The 22,525-nt window shown below is 38.0% G+C and overlaps 2 protein-coding genes across 3 annotated transcripts in view; both read left to right on the plus strand.

Annotated features, from left to right (window-relative positions):
- LOC132790993 (uncharacterized) overlaps positions 1 to 22,525 on the plus strand; it is a 91,368-nt gene that overhangs the window by 60,557 nt on the left and 8,286 nt on the right. The window contains exon 1 of one of the 2 annotated variants that reach the window (XM_060799765.1): positions 15,060 to 16,297. The exons of the other annotated variant lie outside the window; for it this stretch is intronic. Within the exon in view, the coding sequence (XP_060655748.1) occupies positions 15,350 to 16,297 (948 nt within the window). The 5' untranslated portion in view covers positions 15,060 to 15,349. Of the gene's footprint in view, positions 1 to 15,059; positions 16,298 to 22,525 lie in introns of those variants that run through there. 2 annotated transcript variants of the gene reach the window in all.
- LOC132790279 (mpv17-like protein 2) lies at positions 7,835 to 8,644 on the plus strand. The gene has a single exon (XM_060798765.1). The coding sequence runs from the start codon at positions 7,960 to 7,962 to the stop codon at positions 8,551 to 8,553; it is 594 nt and encodes a 197-aa protein (XP_060654748.1). The 5' UTR covers positions 7,835 to 7,959; the 3' UTR covers positions 8,554 to 8,644.

Below are 22,525 nucleotides of genomic sequence, written 5' to 3' on the forward strand. Positions count from 1 at the left end.
CCGGAAGGCATCAAGAAATGAAAGCAACGTCTGAAGAGAGACCAAAAATATTTGATTGTAGTACAGTAGAGTACAAAATAGAGTGGAGATGGAGAGAGGTGGTCAGAGCAAATAGCGCAACTCAAATCAGAAATATGCATAAAATGTGAAGAGAAGCGAATACTAAATGCGAAATGCGAATGGCGGTGAACAAACAAGTAAATAAAATGTGAATGCAAACAAAAAAAAGCAAAATTTACTTTCAAAGTAACAACAACAGCAGAAAAAACGAAAACAAAAAACAATAAAAATTTGCGCACCATTAAATTTGTATAGTATTTGTACCACAAAAATTGCGTTCTCTGTTTCCGTTTCCGTTTTGCACACTCTGAGTATTTATGTATGTGTGTGTGCGTTATTTCCCATTGACTTTTGTGTATACCTTGGCTTTTGCCTTATTCGATTACCCGCACTCGAGCTCCATCTCCATCTCTTGCTGCCAACCACAAGTTTATACGTTTTCAATTGTCGACACTTTTGTTTTGGTTCCCTCTGCATTTTGTTTCCTCTTTGCTCGCTTTTATTTTGTTGACACTCTGCTATTTATGGATCGCATGGCAAAGCCAAAAACATGTCAAAGTATGATATGGAAACAGTTCGAATTGATTTATGCATTTGTTGCCAAACAGACGAAACGAAACGAAAATCTTAGCAAATTATGCTGATGTTGACATCGATGCGTATTTGCGAATCAGCTAAACAAGCATTAACAAACATTGCAAAAACAGATAAAATATCGCCAGTTTTTCGCTTCATCGTTCTGACTTGTTGTGTGTGTTGGGAATTCATATATGGCTGGCATTCTTATTTATGCATAAACGAATGGAATTCATTAAGGTAGAATTAAGCAAAATTCACATGAGAGCAGCTCACTGCATGCCTTTGTGTTTCTGTTGCGACCTTGGTTCTGTCTTTTGTTCTTTATTTGAACATTGTTTCTGTTAGTGATTAAATAATGAAAGCGTGATAAAATTTAAGGAAACTGTATTAAAATGGTTAATATATTTTTAATGAAGCAAAAAATAATACTTCAATATATACAATAAAGGTCTTTGGGCAAAGTATACCTATTACTTTAGTTATTAAAACTTTGCGAATCGCGAACAATTGAGTTTATGCGGTAATTTAAATTCTTTTCATTTTCAAATTCTTCTTTTCTTTTCCTTTTCAAATTCTTCTCCATTATAATTTTTAGCCTAGAATATATAAAAAAAAAATATAATAAAGTTACAAAATTAAAAATACCTGTTTTTTATAGTTTTTGTTTATTATGTTAAATAACTTATGCTTGATGTGGAAAATGTTTCAAAAACTTAACCGATTCCAAGCAATAGTTTCTATATTTTTAAAGATACCGAAAATATGGCTTAAAATTAAAGATTTAATTTACAATATAATAAACACATAAAATATAAGTAACATTTTTTATTATTAAGATTTTCTGTAATTTCCGTTGTAATTTTAGGATAACCTGACGAAAACATAATATCCTGTCTGTTCTATATGCAAATCAAAATATTTATGAGCATATGGTGATTGCGGTTGTATGTGCAGCCTAAAGCCAATGTTACATATTTGGCCACTAAATTAAAATACTCTTGTACCTTTGTGTGCGAGCTGCGTAGGAAAAACGTTGGAAAAACATTTTTCGTTTCGTTTTTCGCAAATGAAAATTGGCTGTGTGCTTCACGCTGAGCTTGTCGGCTTATAACGAAGAGAAATCTTTGGCGCCGCATTAACTAAATCAGACACACATTGAAATTAATTAAAATTAAGCCCCACAAAGCTGTGTGCATGCGGCAACTTATGGGATGTGTGTGTGGCACGAGGATGAAGGAAAATCTTGCTGCCAATAACGACAACGCAACCGCAAATGATGAGGAAATTAGTAACGCGAAAAATGAAAAGTGGAAGGTGGAAAGGCGACGAAGAAAGTTTGCTTGTGCAGCCGAAGTACAAAGTCAGGAGGCAGGAAATGAAAAATCGCCCACAAATTAATTACATTTTGCAATTTAAAGATGAACGCCAACAACGAGTGTGTGTGTTCTGCATGTGTGTGTAATTTTGCTCTATGTGTTTGTGTTGTGAAGCGAGTCAGTGTGTGTTTTATGTGTGTATGAGAGTGTGTCATGTGTGTGTTATATGCTATGTCGCTGCTGGCGCTCTTGGTGATTATTTTGAGGCTATGTCACTTTGTCCTCGTCGCCAGAGTCAGGTTCACTGACCTTTTGCTCTGACATTTGCTCGTCATGCTCGACAAAGTCGACCAGCCCATATATGCTGTACACATACAAACACACACACCAAACTGTTTGCGTTGTGCACTGGTGTGTGTGTGTGTGTGTGTGTGTGTGTATGTCCTGCAGGCAAGCACCTGCTGCTGCCGCTGCTTCTGTTGCTGCCACCCCTTGACAGATGGTAGAACATTTCCAACGTTGGCGCACGCAGCGCAGCGCGAAATTATTCTAATTAGAGCGCAGCCTCACCCGCCCGCCTGTCGCCTTCATCCTTCTGCTCCTCACCTCGCCTGCCACAGCACTACTATGTTTTGCTCCCAACCATTAGCAGACATTTCAAAGGATATTTTTTTCGACGCTCGTTCGTCGCTTCTCCGTCTTTGTATTTACTGAATATTTCAGTTTACACTTATCAAGAGTTCCTTTTCTATACTCTGTGTGCATATATAATTACTCGACATGAATGGAGCTAATCACGTAAGCAGCCATAGAAAAGATCTCTAGCAGTAGTTGTTTCAATTATTTGGCAGTGCTTTCAATTATCTAATTGCCTCGCTGTGCAAAAATCCAACATTTAAATGTAAATGTGTTCGAATAATTGTTATACAAATCTTGTGTGCATTAAATTATTTGTCAACGGGCATTAAATAAATATTTATTTTTATGACTTGCCATTTGCTTTTTTTTTTATTTAGTTCTCTTGTGCAAATTGCGCAATAAAGCGTGCGCAATAATTTTAGAGAATTTTTATGGAAGGAACATTGCGCCAGTACGACTCATTTGGCAGTGCATGATGCCCCACCCTCATCATTGAGTCACGACGCCTCGTGTGTGGAAAGTGGCTCCCTGCTTGGAGTCTCTGCATCATAATGCAAAAAGTACTTAATAGTTTAACGCGTCATGTGCCACTTGCTGCGATGTACATATATATATACATATATATATTCTACATATATGTTTGCGTATTTTGAGAATATCATGCCAACACACACCTGTCCTGTCGTGTCCTGGCTTTAGCTTAATTCACTTTGCCTCCTCAGCCCGCTTTCTGCTGTCGTTGGCACTGCTGTTGCTGATGATGATTATGCTTATGTTGATGCTAAAGCTGTAGCTGATGGTGGCTAGATGGCGACAAGGATGACGCTGCAAGCTGCCGACACTCGCATAAAGGACGAAGAGGAGTGAAAGGCCGCTGTTCGTCGCTTCGTTTCGCAGAATTTTTCGTCAGATTCAAATGTTTTTTTTTTAGCATTGGCTCTGATACAGTTGCCTCACAATGCCTCGTTTGCCTCGTCGCCATGTCAGCTCCTAAATTAGAGGTACTAGCAGGCAGCAACAGCCACAGCAACGTTGCTGTCACTGCCACTGCCACTCTCTATGCTCTATGCGTTGCACGTGTCGCATGATGTATGACATTTTTGCGCCTCATAAACAGCCACGTTCACCGGGCTGGTAATCAGGTGTCCACAATCCAGCGCACTTCACGTGCTGCTCAACGTTTTGCTGCTCCTTTGTTGCTGCCTTCCTCCACAGCAGTAACAGCAACAACTAGTCACAGCTGGGTGGCAGAGTGGCGCAGGGTTTGTTTGATTACACGCGGCAATCGTGGAATGTGGCAAGCACCATGTTTGTTTACCTTAACGAAATTGGTACGACTGGCAACGGGCAGTGGACGGTCGACGGTCGACGGTCGACGGTTGACTGTCGTTTGCGGCCATGTTGACAATTTGTTCGTTTACCTTTTCAGTGAACTGACTTATTTGCCTCAATGGTGCAATTTAAATGTGGTACAAGTTGCTTGACCCCGACAACTGCAGTTTAAGAGACGCAGCATTCAACAATTGCTTTAAACTCATAACTTAGGCATTTCTATTAATATGTATGTACATATATAGTAATTAAAACAACATAACTAAAACACACACAAATGACTTAAGGCATAAGTATTTAAATAATTTGATTGCCAACAAGAAAAAGTGATTTTTTTTTAAAGCGCTTTAAATGCTTTAAAATGATTGCTTGTAAAATTGTATTTATTTGTATATAATAATAGAAAATTTAAAAACAAGCATAGCGCATAATGAAAACATAAATATTTAAAGTGACTAAAAAATGTTGATTGCCAACAAATATAAGTATATTTTATTTCTAATCACTTTAATTGATCTAAAATAAGTAAGCAAAACAGTGTAGCTTAATTTGTAACAATATACCAAATATATTGAGATATACTTTATATCATATGTTGATATTATTATTATTATTTATATGTAATAAAATTGTCAATAACAAAATGTTATTTCTTAAAAATATACCCAATTAATATACCAAAATAAACTGAAATGTACCTGTAGGCTATATTTGGTATATCATAGAGCACAAATTGTACCAAAAAATTAAAACCCTACTGCAGCCGTTAAATAACTTCTACAATTTTTATTTGACCTAACCATAAGCAAATTTTCAGGAATCATTAGAACTGCAGTTTCAATTGCATGTACCAAAAATCGTCACTCTAGCTTTTAAAGCTTAGATTTATTGGCAACACTTGTCGCCCTAAAAAGAAGGCACACATTGCTTCTTGTGGAAGCTGACTGCCAAATTTGGAAAACTTTATTGGAGTTCAAGTAAATTGTCAAATTGATTGCTTTTCCAAGTGGCACGAGCTGCTGTCTAAGCAGAAGCTAGTTCGTCCTCTCGTCGATTGCATCATCGTTAGGCTGAGGCTGTGTCACTGTTCACTGTCAAAATCTCATTAAAAACACATCTCGATTTTATTTGCATAAATCGGAAGTTTTGGGAAACGCAACGCAACGCAACGCAGGGCAGGGTGACAAGACTTGGATATCATTCAAAATCGATTGCAAACCAATTAGGGAATGATTCCAAAAATTGTTCAAACGATACATTTAACTATGTATGTATGTGCATGTCCATGTTGTGACTCAACGACTCAATACAAATGACCGAAATGATAAACTCTTGGCAAGGACAGTTTTCCACTAGTTTTTGTTGGGGTGGGGGGGCACACCCGACACCCCAGGCACTGATCCATGTCCTGCTTCGAAAGGGGACGACACAAGGACAAAGTGATGTTGATGTGGGCAGGACCGATGGGATTATGACACTTTTTACGCTTCGATGCTCGCATATTCAACTTTTGCTTTCATTGAGTGAAATAAAAAATTCAATTAAAATGCACACTCGTACAACATTCAGAGTTCAGTGCCAAAAAAATACAAAAAAAAAAAAAAGGATTGAGAGCGGAACGGTCCAAAACAATAACAAAAGCAAACCCCGAAAACCGAAACGAAACGAAAACGAAAATGGAAACGGAAAATGTGAAAAATCAGCATAACAAAGTGAGCAAAACTATGGAAATGCATTTGTTGCAACTTGCCTGTTTGCACTTTGGGGCATGCCTCACACAATCGCAGCCGCATTTAATGGGGTATGCTATAAAGTATGCACATATTTTCGATGCTAATTTTGTGGTTTCTTGCTCAATTTATGATTGGTTTAAATATTCAATTCGTTTATTATTTAACCACCTTTCAGTTTTATCTTATTTGTAGGGTATTATGCATTCTAATTTACTCTGCTTCAGTTACGCTTTGTGAACCTGGCAACTGTCCAATGTGTTGTACTTACTTGTTTAGGTCCTGCGGCGGTCGCCAGAAAGCACAAAAGAACTAACTGCAGTAAACAATTTTAAATTTTAACCACACCTACAGATTAAGCAACAAGCTGCATGCAAATGTTGCAAAAAATCTCTATTTAAATTACCAAATGCAAAATTATTATTATTTATTTTACACTATTTGTGTTGATCTAGCGATATGAACACGAAGGCCAGTGTTTGAAAAAATGGTAGAATTATTACTACAAAATATATCGAAAGCTACCTTAGCTTTGAAGGACACAATTCAAAGATCTTCAAAAGCTAAACTTAAGTCCTAAGTGTGACCGCTCCTTCAAAGAAAAGGCAGAACAAACTTCTAAAATTACGAAACATTTTTAAATTCTTGAATCGTGATAATATGATGTAAAAATTAAACAATGAAAACAAATTTTGAAATCATTATGAAATTTTTGCAATAATTCCAGATATTACATTCTTTCAATTTAAGAATCTACATATTTTTGTATCGAAAGTAATTTTCAATATCGAAAAGTTCCCAAACTTAAAATGTATTTTGATTTACTAATTTCAACTGGCAACCCAATTCTTTTTCAAATTAAGAGTCTCTCTTAAGTTCTGCGCACGATACAAAAGACACTTGAATGAAATTATAGTTTTAATACATCAATAAAATCTCTGCTTTAACCAAATTACATCATTATGAACCACATAGAATTTTATAAAAACCACACAATTAAGTAACAAAAAATTATATATTTACATTATAAAAAAGAGTCTATAGCACGCATAGAAAAATTCCTCTCTATAGAGTGGGTTATGAGCGTGTGTTTGCTTCAATCGGACACCTCGCGCAATTTGGCATATTTAACCCGCGCAAATAACACCAATAACAATGAAGCAAAATAAATTCATTTGTCGCGCAGCCATTGCTATTGAAACAGAATTCTCCTCGCTTCCCGCTCCCTGATTTTCCGATTCTGGGGCGGCACAACACGGACTGACAGGGGAATCTGGAAAAACTGAAGCTCATCTGCGGCGCCAAATGCAAATAAAATGCAAAGCCGAATTTACGGCGGCTGCTTTTCAATTGGCAAGTAGCAGTGGGCAGAGAGAAGAAGGATTACGAATATGGAATACATCAAGGGGGCAAGAGAGAAATAAAGAGAGAGAGAGAGAGAGAGACAGGGAGAGCGAGAGCGTGATAGAGGACTATGTGGGTACGTTTTATGGCGGATTTTCGACGAAATATAAAAATAAAATTGGATTTTAGCGTAAAATGTAGAATGCCGTAAATATTTTTCAATTCAGTAGCATGGTTGGTTGCTCGTTCAGTCGAGCGTACCGGGGAGCATATGTATGAAGGATGATTTCCCCAGGGCGAGAAGGGCTGCTGCTGATTCTGCTGCTGCGGTTTTTGCTGGGGACACTGTCAAAAGTATTGGGAATCGCGTGCAAATGATTTGCCGGGAATCAACTCCCCAGCACGCAAATAAAGCACACAACCCACACCAAATTCTGAATGGCAAAACCACTGAGGCTGTGAGCAACATGTGCCAAGTGCTGCGGTGTTCTTGCTGTTGCTGTTATTATTCAAATGCCCAGAGAGCGAGTCGGGATGAGCCTCCTTCGCTTTGCGTGTGTTTTGACGCAGTCGAACTTAACCCTTTTATATCCCTTTTTTGGACCATTTCTGTCGCTCGACCGAACTCTCTTTGCCCCAAAAATCCGCCCGAAACTCATTTGCTTTGATGGCGTCAAATTGATTTGCTTACTTATCCGTTTCCTCGCAGTTAAATGCTTCGTCTCCTTAGCTACCATTTTGCGTATTTGCACATGAAAGACCTCACAAGAAATATTCCAAGAAAACTACGTTTACAATTTTAATTTATTTCCCACTTTTCTAGTATTACATTCGACTCAAATGTCAGCACTGTTTTACACACTTGAATAATGTTCAAACTATTGTATATAGTTTGTTAAATTGAATTGATTAGAAGGGTCCCCGTTGGTCCCCTTTGCAGCTCCTTGACATTTAATCAAATGCGTTATCGTGAACAATGGATTAGCGTGCAAAAGGTCATCAGCCGATGGCACAACACCGCGTTCAGCCGAAAGTTTCTGCTCTACACGAATATCGGTATCTCGATATCGTTGAGCATGTTGGGGGACACGCTGGAGCAATCGTATGAGCGCTATAAGGGCGATATCGTTGGCTGGGATCGAACACGCACCCTGCGCATGGGCATCTCGGGTCTAACAGTTGGCATTGTCTGTCACTATTGGTATCAGTATCTCGACTATATGTATCCCAAGCGGACGATACATACGGTCATCCGCAAGATACTGCTGGATCAATTCATATGCTCGCCGTTCTACATCAGTGTATTCTTCCTTACGATGGGCATATTGGAGCACAAGTCGTGGGAAGAGGTGCAGGAAGAGATCAAAGATAAGGCTGTCACGCTGTATGCAGCCGAATGGACTGTCTGGCCGGCGGCGCAATTCATCAACTTTTTCTTCGTTGCGCCCAGATATCGTGTGTTCTACGATAATACTGTGAGTCTGGGCTACGATGTGTTTACCTCGAAAGTGAAGTACAAAAAGAAACAGAATTCAGACACAGAAACGGATTAAGAGCCATAGGAAACGTATTGTATTGAAATTTATTTAAGCGCTAAAAAAAAATTGTAAATTTATTAAATTCTTACGTGAGTTACCAAAAGCTGCTTTCAACGCATTTAATTAAATTGAAATAACGTTTAATTGCCAGCAAATTGGATATTCAATCCAATTCAAGCTAACGTCTAGGCATCAAAAGACGCGTCGTCTGCATATTAATGAGTTCACATGTATGTGAAATAAAACAAACGTCTCTGCGACATCAAAGCAAATCAGCGAAAAGTCAACAGACAACACAAAGATGAACTGACTTCAGCTGAAAACATGTTTGGTGTAAACTTTAAATAGAAGGATTATTTGATTATATTTATTTCGCAGTGCCACAAAAAGGGGCAAGTCAACTGCAAACTTGTCGGGTTGATGAATTGTTTGAGAATCTTCTTCATCTTCTTCTGTCATGTGTTGTGCGTTGTCTGTGGCAAAACAGACATACACCCTCACACACACATGTGGGTCCTTCACGTGACCTTTGCTAGCTCATTAAAGATTAAGGTTTTGTCGGTGAAATAAATGTGAACTGTCTTTGAGAATTTCTTAGTTGAAATATTTCGATTGCGTAACTTTTGCCACAGATAATGGGGAACTTAAAGGTGTGCATTAAATATACCTTTGCGAAATATTATTCCTTATTTTTATGGCAAATCAAATCTGTAAAAATTGCAACTTGGAAGCTAACGATTCGAATTCGAATTGTCCAAATGTAGCCAATAACGCATAGACACTCGTTACAGAGTATTTATTTCGGCACTTCTAAAAATATATTCCGTTGTGTAGTTTAAATTCAAATTGAATTGATAGCGTATTTATTTTGCTGGCAGAACACATCAAATGCTTCCTTTTTCTAAAGACAGCCGACAGTTAAAGAGCAGCTAGAGCAGCATGTAGAATGTGTTGAGTGAATGCCATCGACCACTTGAAGGAGCAACGACAACGACTACGACCGAAGCTCTGAGCACTCGTCGAGGAATTGTGTCAAGCATACAAAACATAAGAACACCAAATAAAAAAAGGAAAACCGAGCAGCATAAAAAATGTAAAATGCGAAATGTAAAAAAAATCAAGTGACAAAATTGATGTCAAGACGTGTGAGTCCTGGACTGCAGCAGTCTCTGTCTCTGTCTCTGCTTCTGAGGATGGCAATGCCACCATGGCATTCACGGCCAAACGCGAGTTCACACCCACACGAAACACATACCAAGATTAAGTATACGCCATGTGTGTCTGTGTGTTTGTGTGTGCTAAAAATACACAGCCACACACGTCGACTAATCCAATTTAAATCTCTTAACATGATTTGCCGCTTTCTTTTCATTTTGCTGGATTTTATGCCATTATCCTTTTTTTCGGCTGTCCTGGCAACGCGCTACTGCCAACTGCCAAGCAAAACACACGATGATTCGCCTTCGCCATCGCCATCGCCATCATCGTAAGCGTCGCCTTCGCCGTCGCCGTTGTCGTTGTCGACGTCGTCATCGTCCGGCTGGCAAGTTGACTTCCTGTCCTGTCGCTTTATCTGCCTTTGGTCGTTGCGCGCACAAGGACAACTTAGGAGTGTACCCAAAAGGGTTCATTTATTTGGTTTACTCCTCGCTCTGGCTGCCTTACTGACTCTATCTGTATTTTGTGATTTAATTTAAAAGCTCACAAGGCACACGAGGACGACGGCAGGCAAAGTTTTCGGTTCCAGGACATTGCTCAGCTAGCTTGCGTTTAGCTCTTTAATGCGCAGTATGTATGCATGTTGTTTGTGTGTGTATTTGTTTGTCTGTGTATGTATGTAGGTGTGTGTGTGTGTGTGGTTAATGTCTCTTAAATGAGAAAACGTGTTGGCGGCTGTGCGTGTTTACCTTTTCTGCTGGGGTCTGCATTTAAATCAGTCAGAGCGTCATTAGGTCCAGCTGCTCTTAAGTGCTAAACTGATGCAAATTAGTTGAAGCCAATGCCAAAATAACCTCAAAATCTCATTTCATAAAAGAGGTAAATAAATTAAAATGGAAAAATAGGTTAATGATTATTATAAAAACTGTATTTATATAAATAACAGAAAAACATCAAAAAATACGTGGACACGGTTAAATAAATATCACATAAATAAATTTACATATAATTAATTAAAATAAATATTGCTCTGCTACAATATCCTGTCGTCACATGTTCAAAGCGATGTCAAGGACAGATTTTTTTTTAAGTACTTAACATTCATTTAATACTCACGATTCGCATTCATCGACAACATCGATTTAGTTGCACGAGAACACACACACACACACTCACACACAGGATACATATGTATCTGTCGACATTAGTGTGGACAGCTGCTGAGCTCTGAGCGCATTTGAGTCTTAATTGACGCTTGAAGCATTCAAACAGAAATGTCAATGATGTTTTCCTACGAAATTACAGAAATTGTCGTCCAGTAACTGCTGCTGTTGCTACTGCATGCTTAATCAAAAGCCACCTGCTGGCTTGTCGCTGCCTCCATTTGTATCTGTATCTGTCCTTATGTATCTGCAGCTGTGAAACTCTGAATGAAGTAGTATGCGAAGAAGAGCCACTTGTTCACAGTTATAATTCCATTTGCGATCATAAAAATGTATTACGACATTAAGTCCCTCATAACAGGTTACTTAATTAGCAAAGTATTCAAGAGTGGCAGCAGCTTGAACTGCGTCTTTGCTTTTAATACCCGCTACCCATTAGATAGAAGGGTATTATAACTTTATGTCTCCAACAAACGTATAGAACAGGTTTATATACATTCTTGATCAGCGTCAACAGCTGAGATGCACACGAAGATTAAGTTTGTTTAAGATTTTTGTCACGCCTACTTTCACAAATCGAAATTGATTAACAACGGTAATTTTAAAGCTGGATATTTTTGAAACTTTATGGTATATTTTTATCGTATTAGTATATACAAAATACTATATTTGGTATATAGATAGTACTGTATTATTCTACAAATATACTAAATGAATATTTCAAATGTATATACCAAATTAGTATAGAGAATACTATATTTGGTATATACTATATTTTTTGTATCATTTTCTCAGTATATTAATTTTCTATATTTATAGATTAATACCGTCCTTTTTTGCTTTTATTAAAAACAAGTAGCAAGTATCTCACAGTCGAGCACACTTGATTGTAACTTTCTTGTTCTGTATCTTACTTTGTTTTTCACATACAAAAGATAAAGTCACTAAGTACCACCCACAAACAAAAAAGAAAAGCCTACTCAGAGACGTCTCTGTCTTCTGTGCCAATCCTTCACAATTTGGGGCACAGAAGAAGTTGCCTTTACCTTAATTAGACATTTATTTAGTCGGGACTCACGCGCTTTTTTTTAACGAGTTGCTTGCGCCAAATCCGACAACTTTGTTTTGCGTCTAACCTTCATTCTAATGGCACCTATGCCCAAAACTTAATCGAGTCCAATCTATACATACCCAACGTCGCTAATGCGAGCTAATTTATCAGCATCATGTGTGTGTCTGCGTGTGTCTAAGGTTGGCAAATAACTATAATCATTAACATGGTTTTAGAGAAGACTCTTGAACTTGCCTCTAAGTTACTGCATAATTAATTATGCTCTAGCAAATTTTTGAGGCTAGCAGCAAGTATAGTTAGAGAGCTTGGAGAATGTAATCGAGCGTGTTTGTCGTTTTGGAATAATTTATTTAAAAGTGCTCGCCTTCTGACAGCTCAGATTTTTAAGCTGAAATGCTTTTGAGTCCAGTCCAGTCTGCAGCACACTCTCTCAAATTATGCACGCTGCTTGCCCCTTGGACGCTTCCGTTTTTCAACTGTTTGCGTGGTTAACCAAGCGTTAAATGACGGCACATCAAATTGTATCCAGCAGACTTTTTGGACGGCCACTTTATAGCAAGCTTGCTCTATGTAGTTGTAGTCAAAAAAAAGTTGGTGAATGATTAAAAACTTTTAACTGTGCGGAGGGGGTGAAATTGAATATGCATTTAAAGTGCGCTTCGACTCAAAATGAGCCATCACAATAAATCACTGTGAATCACGGAGTCGCGGGCAGCAGCGACAGCTTTTAAATCCGTTTCGCACATTTAAGCAAAATACTTACCTTCGAATACAGCGTAAACTTTGCCGCCACTGGGATATGAAAAAGCACTAAAAACCGGCGGGCAACAATGCCCCAAAAAACACAAGCAGAACGGTATCAACAACAACAACAACAACAATCGCAGTAACAACATTAACAACAACAACAATCACAACAATAATAACAGGAGAAACAGCAGCAACGACGACAACAACAATACGTTGAAAAATCGAAATGAGAGCAACAAATTTTAACGAGCACCACAAAACCCCAACACGATGCTTTTTGAGCCGCCAATCCCGATGTCCCGTTGCTCCGCAATTCGCTGCCTCATCTACCCCAATTCCCTCCCCTCCTCCACTCGCGGAGCCTTCGCCGCGTTTTTGTAATTACAAAAAGTCGAGTTGGGCGCATTACTTGACAAATGGGCAGAGTGTAGGACGGTGGCAGACAGTGGCAAGACCGGAACGCCACGGCGAACGGAGCACGGAGAACGGAAGGCCGTGTAGAAAGCACACAGAGCGAACGAGCCGGTTAACCAGGATAATAGGATGAAACAAATGTAAATGGAGGACCTGGGAGCTGGGAGATGGCGACGGAAACGTTGACGGGAGAAACTCAGACTGAGACTGAGCCTGGTGGCAATTGTACACAAATAAGAAGAAAAAATATATATGTATATGAAACAAAAAAAAAGTTCAGGCAAAAATCTGCACAAGACATTTCCAACTGTGTTTTTTGCCTTTGTCTTTCACACACAAATGGAATCGAGCCCCGCAGGCAGCAGTTCAACAGTTCTGTTTCTGTTTCTTGTTTCTTGTTCCTTGTTTCTGGATCTCGTTCTGTTTCTCTCCATTTTGGGGCCAAAAGAAATTTGCGACTTTATGAAATGGACAACAGCGTAATTTTAACATACAAGAGTATGCATACATAATAGGAGCACTCGTTATATACATTGCTTGAATCAGTCGACTACCTTCGCCTGCGAGCGGAGTTCTTAAGTGCCTTAAGAACTGAAAAGATATTTACATACAAAGGGATGCATACAAATTATGGACAGTAAGATTGAGATAAAGAAAATTGTATTCCTTTTATGGTTATTATTTCTTTTTTTTGGCGGCGATTTGACGGCGGAAAAAAACGCAATCAATCGAAAGATTAATAGAAATTAAAATTCGTTTCAACTAATTTTGAATAGTCATTTGATGGCTACTTAAAATTATTATAAAATAAAATCTCAAATAGTCAATAGTCAAGAAAAACTTTCTAATTTTACAATGAAAAGATTAACAAATTTCCTACATTAATAAACTATTTTTAATTAAGCTTTTAAGACATCTTATGGTATACATAGATCAACAAATTTAGTATAATTCTCCAAAAATATTAAATATTGAAAAAGAGCTACAATGAAAATTAAAAAAAATCTTTAATATAGAAAAATTTTAAATAATATTTGTAATTAAGAATTTCACAACCTGTTAGAAATGTAAAAATATATTCTGAACAACTAAACTCTTTAAAAACATTTACTTCGAATACAATTTTCTTCATAATGAGGGTACACCAATATATACAGAAATACCAAACATTTTTTTAGCTTGCTTAAATTATTCCAAAAATAACAAATAACAAATTCATTGAATCTCTTATTAAAAAATCAAAAATATTTTCAACGGAATAACTGCTCTTTTAACACTTTTGCGATGGTTCTAACGCCTGCCCTTTAAGCCTAGAGCAATAAAATAATTTAATGATAGTCAGGCACAGGATCTTTTTGTTGTAACACAAGTCATGATGTCGCTTGCAGAATAGGCAGCCGCAATTATAGCCCATTCAGCTGACCATGCAGAGTCTGGCAGGCTGGCCGCAGTTGGGCCAACAGTTGGTTGCACAGCTGGGAACCGTCGCCGCAGAAGTCAAGAGTCAGTCGCTGTTCTGTCCACTGCCTATTTCCCCTGCTGCGATGCGATTCAATGCAATGCGATTCGCTGCGATGCGCTGCGATTCTCGCTGCGCGGCAATTAAAATCTTGCATTCAAGTCTGGCGGCGGCAGCTTCAAGTATTTTAATTTCCCTCGGCGCGGCAGCAACACAACAAAATGGAAATCAACAGTGGTCCATCCATGGCAGAGCTGAGTGAACCCACAAGACCCCACCACGTAACCACAAAATCGGAATCAAAACAAAATGCTAAGCGAGAGGCGACATCAAGAGAGATGCGGCGACGCAAGTTGCGGCGAAGAGCAAAAGAGAGGCGGCGAATTGGGTATTTGCACTCAGCGCATGTGCGAGCTCTGCACAAAATGGCGACGGCGAATTCAAAGTGAATGAGCAAAAGCAATGGCCATTGAAATGGCTTCTCAGCTTTAGTTGCTGAAGGACTGTCGCGAGATAAAGTTGACTCAGGCGCACGAGCAAAAAACCATGCGATTGAATTGCCAAAGGTACGCGCGCGAAATCTTTTGAATTCGCCCCCACCCCTCGCTTCGTGTGCAGTCGACGCCGCTGTCGGTATATACACACACACACATACACTCATGTGTGTGTAAGTGTGCGAGTGCGTGAGTGAACTTGAGTGTTTGTCTAGGTGAAAAGCTTAAAGTGCGAAACCATTAAATTGCTGATAGACGAGATAGACAGACAGGCCACGCCCACATAAACAATAGTAACGTAATGGAGCACCTACGTCCGCTTAGTTATGAGGAGATGTGTCAAATGGAAATGTTGCAGGCCGGCGGCAACACGGCGCAGCCGGTGGCAACGAGCACACCAACAATGCTGCCCATCATGGTGATACCCACAACACTGATAACACAAGGCGGCGGAGTTGGACCTGGAGCAAACGTAGCCGGCGCAGCACAGCCGCAGGGTGGCGTTGAGCACTACTATCAGCTGCAGCCCACACATATTTTGACTGCGAGCACAGACGGAGCAGCAGCAGCAGCAGCAGCGGCGGGCAATGCTGGACTTAGCGGCGAATTGGCGCTTCTGCAAAGCGGCGGCGGCGGCGAACAGTTTCCACACAGCATCCAACTGCAACAGCATCCACACACACTTCCACACCAGCTCACCCATGGCCACCCACAGCCTGTCAACATACTGTGCACGGGCACACTGAACCGAGCATCGCCAGCATCGTCGGCAGCTGCCACAGCAATGACGGCGACCACGGCGGCGACGCTGCCGCGCGGCTTTCAGCCGGCTGCCTTTGTGACGGACGTCGAGAGCGACTTTGAGGGCAGCGAGTGTGGTGCAGGTGGCAACACTACCACTTGCATGCCGCACTTTCGCTTTGGTGGCTGCGGCCTTCCATCGTCCCAGCAGCAGCAGCAGCCGAATCAAGACGCCGTCGTTGGCTGTGGCTCGCTGTCATATATGATGGGCACTCTGGCCGCCGGCGGTGCCATGCACGCTGGCCGCTTTGCTGGCACCCTGGGACGCAATCGACGTGGCGATGGGCACACCAAGCGTGTGTCCTTCAAGGGGGACAACCTGCCGCCAACGCCTCCGCCACCGCCTGCCGTCGAGCTGGACGAGAACGGTCTTCCGATACCGTTGGCGGTGCCAGGCGCTGGCGGCGCTTGCTCCTACATGCATTTCGACAACTACATGGACTACCAGGTGGGTGTGCCAAAGTATAAAGTATGGTAGACAACGATAACAGTTAAGCCAACTCTCTAATTGGCATTCATGACCTGTTTCGCCATTGTGATGGGGACACATTTACGATTATTGACGCGCATTTGGTTCGTGCCGCGATTTAAATGAGCCCAACGAACAGAGGAGGGGCGGAGTTTATTGGCAGTTCAACAGACTAGAAAGAAACATCTGCCGCACAAGTATTGTATTTCAATATAATACTCGAGTTCAATTTATGCATAATACAATAAATGATTTGATTTAGATAAATGATTTCTGCGCACAAAGCGGAAGATAATTGGCATGAAAGTTTGAGCCCAACAAATGGAATATTTTAAATTATCGGTTCATTTTTATTATGATTAATAGAGCACTATAATCTGCTCAAATAGAACTAGGCAAAAGTTAAGCACGTAGTAGATTTCTGTGTACACAAAACTAAAACATCATCGTTTGCTATCGATGGGCAAACATATTGATTCCTCGAGAAAGAAAACATTAAGATAAACTTTTATTTATTTAACGTTCATGGCATTTGAAACTGAAGCTGTTTAATATTACTTAACAGAATATTTCTATACAAATATTGTGCCTTCAAAAATAATACCACCAAGTAGTCCATTAATATTTATTAAAAAAAAATTATTTAAAATATGAACATATTAATTTTGGAAAAAAAAAAAAATTTGAGGACAAAGTAAAAAAATTTAAACAAGAATGAAAAGTATTACTTTTTCAATTCAATTTGAATACCACTTATACAAAAAATAATTTCCCCTCATCAAATATACATTTTTGCTTAAAAAATATTGACAGAAATGATTGGATATAACAATATTCCATTTATGGTAAATCCCAGAAATCGATGCAGCCAACATTCTTTAAATTTATATTTGATGGTTATTTTCTTTTTCGAATGCAGTTTATTTTATTGTACTTTTTTGCAATGCGCTTAATGTCAGACCATCCACGAACACAACCATGAATAATGTTCGCAATTTCAGAAACATTTTGCTGGGACACATTGTGAGAGTATCTGATAAACGATTATCTGCATGTAACTCAATTTGTTTGGACTTTGGGTATCAGATTCCCGAATTCATGGCATGTGTGTGTTATCGCAGAAAACCACTTTGTGGCCCACTAAGGGACAGACACTAACTACATGAAGTCAAAGCTGAAAAGTGTAACCGACCTCGAGCTTACGATAAGTACGTTCACATACAAATGAAGCGTTGCCGTTGCATAGGGAAGGACAATGGTTCTGTGATGCCATTACTCACGACGACTGTCATCTTTGGCCACTGGGGCCATTTGTTCACATTTGCATAATAAATTAAATGTTGCAAGTGTCGTTCAGTTTCAGCTTCTGCTTTTGCTTCAGTTTCTTTTCTGCAGCTAGACCATTTATTCCGTTTCTTTCCACCAAGGATTCTCTAGCATACAGCGTTTGTTTGGCTGTCAGAACCTGCGTTTTTATGCGTTCGCCAAAACCCATAAATACCGTCATTATTGCCACGCTTACCAGCTCGGTTCGCTATTCACCACTCTCAATTGCCATTCACGACTCGCCATTCGCCGGCATTTCGCGCTCTATTGCCTCTTGGACTCCTTCCTGACCTTCCCACCATGGCAAAGTTAAATAGATAAAGATATATAGATATAGATATAGATATAGATATAGATATAGATATAGATATAGATATAGATATAGATATAGATATAGATATAGATATAGATATAGATATAGATATAGATATAGATATAGATATAGATATAGATATAGATATAGATATAGATATAGATATAGATATAGATATAGATATAGATATAGATATAGATATAGATATAGATATAGATATAGATATAGATATAGATATAGATATAGATATAGATATAGATATAGATATAGATATAGATATAGATATAGATATAGATATAGATATAGATATAGATATAGATATAGATATAGATATAGATATAGATATAGATATAGATATAGATATAGATATAGATATAGATATAGATATAGATATAGATATAGATATAGATATAGATATAGATATAGATATAGATATAGATATAGATATAGATATAGATATAGATATAGATATAGATATAGATATAGATATAGATATAGATATAGATATAGATATAGATATAGATATAGATATAGATATAGATATAGATATAGATATAGATATAGATATAGATATAGATATAGATATAGATATAGATATAGATATAGATATAGATATAGATATAGATATAGATATAGATATAGATATAGATATAGATATAGATATAGATATAGATATAGATATAGATATAGATATAGATATAGATATAGATATAGATATAGATATAGATATAGATATAGATATAGATATAGATATAGATATAGATATAGATATAGATATAGATATAGATATAGATATAGATATAGATATAGATATAGATATAGATATAGATATAGATATAGATATAGATATAGATATAGATATAGATATAGATATAGATATAGATATAGATATAGATATAGATATAGATATAGATATAGATATAGATATAGATATAGATATAGATATAGATATAGATATAGATATAGATATAGATATAGATATAGATATAGATATAGATATAGATATAGATATAGATATAGATATAGATATAGATATAGATATAGATATAGATATAGATATAGATATAGATATAGATATAGATATAGATATAGATATAGATATAGATATAGATATAGATATAGATATAGATATAGATATAGATATAGATATAGATATAGATATAGATATAGATATAGATATAGATATAGATATAGATATAGATATAGATATAGATATAGATATAGATATAGATATAGATATAGATATAGATATAGATATAGATATAGATATAGATATAGATATAGATATAGATATAGATATAGATATAGATATAGATATAGATATAGATATAGATATAGATATAGATATAGATATAGTAGTTTTGAAATTGAATTCTGAAGTAGACTTAAAGTCTTTATGTGTAAAATACACTCCCACCAAAGGATTCAACTGCGAGAGTAATCATTTCACTTCATTATAACCTAATCCTGATTGACTACAATTTCGCTACTTTTCGGTTTGAACCCTGTTTGGGACATGCTCCATTTAAGTGTTCGCTTTGCGCTCTGTTCGCTTGTTGTGTTGCCCACCAATTTGAGATGCAACGTTTTACTTTCCATCGTTCGTTTCGGGTGATTTGCTCCCCTTTGGTCTGCTTTACTCTGGCTCTTTCACCAAAGCTCCCATTCAATTCATTTTCGATAGATGCTGCATTGCTGGGCAACTGAAATTCTTTCGACCATGCTCACCAAATGGAACCGCTCTTTGATTGATGGGTGGATGCGTGTGTGGCAACAACAGTGGCAAAGGCAGTGGCAGTAGAAGTGGAAGTGGCAGTGACGCACAGCTGTTTGAGTTTGAGTTTGACTAGCATATTTTCCGATTCTGCTTCTGCCCGCCATTGTTCATGTCAGCTCACGTTTTTCCATAGCTTTTTGCTTTGTTTCAGGAGTTTGAACCAAGCCAACGAAAGCCATCACGATAAAAATACACTGTAATCATGACTTATTATCAGCTGAATCAGGAAGTTTGTGAGACGTGCTTAAAGTAGAATTGATAAGTTTCAACGTCTCAACTGCACGAAATGCACAGCAGCCAAACGAGCAACTCGACAAAGTTGCAGCAAAATCCATAAAAAATATGTTACGCTTAAAAGTATGCTATAAAATCGGTATTTTGTTTCTCGCTTCGTTTAAAGTTTAGCAAAATACTAATTTAATACAAAGAAAATCTAAAATAGATTGCAATAATTAAATAAATAAAGTTTAGAGCTTAGAGCTATCAAACTAGTTTAATATGTTAAATCATTGAACCATTAAGTAACAATACTTAAAGATCTTTCAAAGACATTAAGTAGCAAGAAAACTTCAAAAGTGTTTGGCGCAGACAAAAAAGACGAAAAATACGAGCAGTCGCGGCGACAAAGCATCGTAGACAAAACTTTGACATTTAATGGAGATTTTACCCGCAAACTCGCTCGCATTGGGGTCAATTGGGGCGAGCACACAAAAACAAACACACACACACAAGCCAGAGAAGAAAGAAATGCGATTAAAACTTTAAATTGCTTAATGAACACTTAAAGAGCTGCAATTCCTTAACTACCAATACAAATAGAAAACGAAAACGAAAGAACGCGCACGCAAGGAGAGCGACCAGACAGTTGCCGGTCATCGCCCACATAACTCAGAGACAAATAAAGAGACGAAGGGACGAGGAAATTGGGAGACAGACAAACAGACGTACAAGCATACAAACTCGCAAACTCGTAGACAAACAATCGGCAAGCTAACACAGACATCGGCACCAACTAAGCAGCGAAGAGAGTGAAAGGGAAAGAGAGAGGCTAAAATTACGAAGCAACAACATGGCGGTTACTGTGAATGTACAAGCAAGAAATAGTGATAGACAACAGCCATGCGGTGGGTTGTGGTATGTCAGCAATGAGACGAGTGCGAAAGTGAAGAACAAAAAGAGAGAGAGAGAGAACGAGATGAGCAGAGGTTGCCGTTATTGCAGGGCCATGTCCATCAGCATGAAATGCCCCAATGACATTTGAAAAACTAAAAACTTGCCGACGTTGACATGAACAGCAGCCGGCAAAATAGCAGCAAAAAAAACAACAATAACAACAACGACAACGGACGATGTCGACAACATCACCGGGTCCGCCTCCCGTTGCGCCACAGGGTGCCATGAAGTAGCAGTAATGGCCAAGCGGCCCACAATGGACCACAATGGGCGAGAATCACCAAAGTTGGCCACAAATCAGTTTATCAACATTTATGAACGCATCCATCATAATCATCACTCAAATAGTGCTCTACCGTTTTATTATTGAACTTTTACTCAATATTACTCCCATGCATTGGCATTTTTTCTCCCCTCCTCGACGTTGTGCAGTTGAGCACGAATATTGCAAACTTTTATGAAAGTTGCAACGAACCATTTGCGCTGCTTAAACTTTTAGCATTTGCAATCTGCTTGAAAACACCAAAAAATACTTTACTTATTTTTCTCTTTTTCTCATTAGAAATGCTATTTAATTTTTGACGAAATATCAACTATATCAACAGAAATTTTATAAAATAATGATATACCATTAAATAATACCTTAAATATTCGTAAACGGCAAAAATATAGAAAATATTGATTAGTATAATAAACTGAAAAGCAAAAGTAATAATATTGCAACTCACATTTGTAGAAAGTCTTTTATTCTGCACTTGGTAATAAAGTAATCTATCGATGCGCAGTAAATTCATAAACCGACACAGTTGCAAATGAAAATATTGTATCTATGGGATACAAGCACGTTGCATCAACGTGATATTTATAGAGAGAAAACTTTATTTCAAAACTTGCCATGCGTTAGCTTTACACTTTCTGGTTGTTGCATATTTTGTGCAGTTTCCAGTTACTGACTGTTATTTCACACCCAAAAAAAAGATGCAATGGGAGTGGTAAAATCACAGTTGAGGCGAAAGATACAAATCACAAAGTTAGAAAGTATAAAAAAGGCACAATATTTAACGCATGGCTGCTAAACTCTGAAATGCCCTGTACATATATAAAAGGGACAACAGCTGCTTACAACAACCAAAGTCTAGCTCGAAGAGATTATTTTTGTAAACACAGTTGCTCAAAGGTTCAGACTTACGAATGGTATTAGCTGCGTCAACTCTTTCTGATGGACTTAACAAAGACAAAGTCTTGTCGTTTCTATGGTTACAGGGTATTTAAAAAGATTTTCTAAAAACTCTGCTTCCCACCCAAAAAAAAGACAGAAATAACAGCGGAAAACTATAAAGCATTCCACAACGTATTCTTTTATTTTCGTCGCTGTTATTCTCATTGTTACATCTGCCATTTGTTATTGTATGTACATGTTTCTCATTCTGCTTTTTGGTCGTGCTCCCGCTCCTGTTTTGCAAGTCCTGTTGCTGTTGCTGTTTCTGTGTCCTTTGTGTCACGTGGATGCCGCTTTTCTATCTGGTCTGACGATTTGCTGAATTGTGTAACTGGGATTGCGTGTTCTGGTCATGCTTGTTGCAAGTACTGCTTTCTGCTACATTTTTATTTAACGTTT

This window comes from Drosophila nasuta, chromosome 3 (genome assembly GCF_023558535.2).
Source record: "Drosophila nasuta strain 15112-1781.00 chromosome 3, ASM2355853v1, whole genome shotgun sequence".
NCBI lineage: Eukaryota > Metazoa > Arthropoda > Insecta > Diptera > Drosophilidae > Drosophila > Drosophila nasuta.

What these genes read in the sequence shown, in the direction of transcription:
- LOC132790279 (XM_060798765.1), top strand. Translation starts at nt 7,960, where the DNA reads ATGCGTTATCGTGAACAATGGATTAGCGTGCAAAAGGTCATCAGCCGA.